Genomic DNA, 3,215 nt, shown 5'->3' on the forward strand with positions numbered 1-3,215 from the left:
CTTAGAAAAAAAAAGACAAAGGATTTTTTTTATAGACATTATGCCTCTGCATTATCTTGAAAGACATCTCCGAGGATAATATAGTTTTTAGAAAGACACAAGATATTATAATGTATTCTCTTCGTTCAAGAATGTAAAACGTATTTTATTTTAAAAAATCATCAAAAATAAATTTTGCAGTTAATTTTTTTTATAATATGTTATCAATTACTATAAAAATCAATATCATATTAAAACTACTATAAAATACAAATATATTCACACAAATTTTGTATGCTATACATGCATATAACTTGACTAATTATCAGTCAAAATTTATAAAACTTAAATTTTTAAAACAAAATAAGCCTTACATTATTAAAAGAGGAAGTACAACCAGGAAATTCCGAGTTACATTCAAAACTATTATTGGTTGATAAGCCTTACAATATTAAAAGGAGGGAATACAACGAGGAAATTCAGAGTTACTATGTTCAAAACTATTATTGGCTGATAGCTAACAAAATAGAAGTGAAAACCTAGGAAATATGCAAAAAGGGTAGTGCACTTTGGGAACTTCACTCGATGCCACTTGGCTGCAGTAGCCAGAGAGGCTTGACCTGGAGATGTTGGGTAGCAGCATGGACTGCTTTTCATCACTCGAAAATGCTCCTTTTCAGAGTGGTTGGCCGTGAGTGGCGAAAGGCTATGGTTTTTATTTTGGATCTATGCTTGATGAGTGGCCTGGGTGACGTGGTATCATTTAGGACAGGGACAAGTCGAATTTGCCACTAATCCTTTTGAGATGAACCCGTCGATATTATTTTTGAGATGAATTCACCAATAATATGTGTAAAGGAGCCTTGCTAACTTGCTGCACGATCGATTTAACCAGGTCGATTTCTAATTAGGGGTAGCAATTCATCCTCAATATGGAAAATCCCCATCAAAGCAACTTTGACTAGAACAAAATTCAATTTTTGACTCACGGTACTCAACGTTCTCCTTTAACAATTTTGGATTTTCAGCCTTTCAAATTCGACTTTCTATTCAGATTTAAGTAAACCAAAATCAAATTTTAATTCAAACAAAATTTGGCATTAAGTTAAACGAAATAAATCACCAAATTTGACTTCCAATTTAAACATTTTTGACATTGAACTTGTCAATAAATGTTTCAACATATCACATTCCACTTTTTTAATAAAAAGATCCATAAAATCAAACCAATAATAATCACGATAAGTGAAGGCGACATGTCAGATCTAAGAAGCATTATGCAAAGGGCATGATGCCCATGAGAGATGTCAAATGACGCGTGGAGCAAGTGATAACAAGATATTATCATAAGTTGCGTGTGCATACTTGTGCCACCTCAGTTATCTCTTAGTTGTTTTTAGCAAAATTACTAGTTGAAGTACACAGGACAACAAGAGCTAATACAAAACATCAAATAGCTAATAAACCATCTAGTAGGGGTTTGTATTTTTTATAGTCGAAACATACGACACAAAATCTTATGGTTTCACATAAAAGGTCGAATTCGCCGATTGAGCCTTGTCTTATGAGTTAGTATTAGTTATTACAACAGACACGTCACACAAGCGGTCTACTGACTTAGGACACGTCAGACTAACCCACTCCACGTCCTCACTCCTACGTGGGCGTGGCAGCTCTCCCCTGGACATCCACGTGGATCACGCCCCAGATCGCGCGTCCCCTGGCCCACGCGGACGGCCCAGACCCCGCCAGCGTGGCAGAAACGGACGGCATCAGCGAGCGCCGGCTGTCCCCATACTTATCGACAAACAAACGGCCCACCCCGAGCCACGTCGCCCCCTCGATGCGTTCTTATCCCCACGATTCATCCGACGGACGCTGCCGGTCTCCACTCCCTCCCACCTCGCTCTGCTACTCCCCTGCTCTCCTCCAGATTCCGCAAATCCTCTCGTCACCTGCGTCTGATGCGTTTCCGCTGCTGCTCTGGGCGTTTTTGATTCGGAGGCAGTGTATCTAGTTTGGTCAGCCTCCTCGGAGTTGTTTGACTTGGCCGGACAAGGAGCGAGGGAGGAAAGACTGCTCTAGTGCTGTGTTTCTTGGCTCGGCGGCGATGCCGGACTCCGACAACGAGTCCGGCGGGCCGAGCAACGCGGAGTTCTCGTCGCCGCGGGAGCAGGACCGGTTCCTGCCTATCGCGAACGTGAGCCGGATCATGAAGAAGGCGCTTCCGGCGAACGCCAAGATCTCCAAGGACGCCAAGGAGACGGTACAGGAGTGCGTCTCCGAGTTCATCTCCTTCATCACCGGCGAGGCCTCTGACAAGTGCCAGCGCGAGAAGCGAAAGACCATCAACGGCGACGACCTCCTCTGGGCCATGACCACGCTCGGCTTCGAGGACTACATCGAGCCGCTCAAGCTCTACCTCCACAAGTTCCGCGAGCTCGAGGGCGAGAAGGTGACCACCGGCGCCGCGGCATCCTCCGGCTCCGGCGCCCCCGGTTCGCAGCAGAAGGATCCTCCGTCCGCGCAAAATGGCGCCGGCGGCTACGGCATGTTCGGCGGCACTGGCGCCGGCGGAGGCGGCATGATCATGATGATGGGGCAGCCGATGTACGGCTCCCCGCCGGGCGCGGCCGCCGCAGGATACCCGCAGGCGCTGCACCACCAGATGGTGATGGGTGCCAAAGGTGGCGCGTACGGCCACGGCGGCGGCTCGTCGGCGTCACCGTCGGGGCTCGGCAGGCAAGACAGGTTATGACCACCGTGCCTACATGAAGAGGCCGGGCCGGCTTCCTGGTTGGTGTGGGCGGTGCTGGCTGGCCTGCTGGTTAGCCTTCGTTTTTCTTTTTGTGATTTGTTATGGGCTCAAATGAATCATTTCTATGGTTAATACCTGCTTAACCTCTTGATGATCGATCCCACAATCTGTAATGTGCTGCTGTATCAACTGAGCTTTGGCGAGTAGCTTGTACTCATGCACAATGGTGCCATAATGCCATTGATATATTTTTAAAACACCGTACAACTCGCAGACGTGTACACACTCGTAGCACCGTCCGCACGCTCTCGTATAACACTTATTGAATACCAGAGATTAGGATGTTGAAGATTTATAAAATTACTATAGATGACTCACGCTCTCGTATAACACTTATTGAATACCAGAGATTAGAAGGTTGAAGATTTATAAAATTACCATAGATGACTCAGTTGTTAACTATCATGTCTTCTATCAT

The 3,215-nt window shown here is 45.6% G+C and overlaps 1 protein-coding gene across 1 annotated transcript; it reads left to right on the forward strand.

Annotated features, from left to right (window-relative positions):
- The first annotated feature begins 1,835 nt into the window (after nt 1-1,835).
- Nucleotides 1,836-2,888, forward strand: LOC133893641 (nuclear transcription factor Y subunit B-10-like). The gene has a single exon (XM_062334722.1). It carries the CDS (start codon nt 2,090-2,092, stop codon nt 2,735-2,737), a length of 648 nt encoding a protein of 215 aa, XP_062190706.1. The 5' UTR covers nt 1,836-2,089; the 3' UTR covers nt 2,738-2,888.
- The last annotated feature ends 327 nt before the right edge of the window (nt 2,889-3,215 follow it).

The sequence above is a fragment of the Phragmites australis genome, chromosome 15, assembly GCF_958298935.1.
Source record: "Phragmites australis chromosome 15, lpPhrAust1.1, whole genome shotgun sequence".
Taxonomy (NCBI): domain Eukaryota; kingdom Viridiplantae; phylum Streptophyta; class Magnoliopsida; order Poales; family Poaceae; genus Phragmites; species Phragmites australis.

Excerpts from the sequence above, each read along its gene's own strand:
- LOC133893641 (XM_062334722.1), top strand. The coding sequence starts at position 2,090 with ATGCCGGACTCCGACAACGAGTCCGGCGGGCCGAGCAACGCGGAGTTC.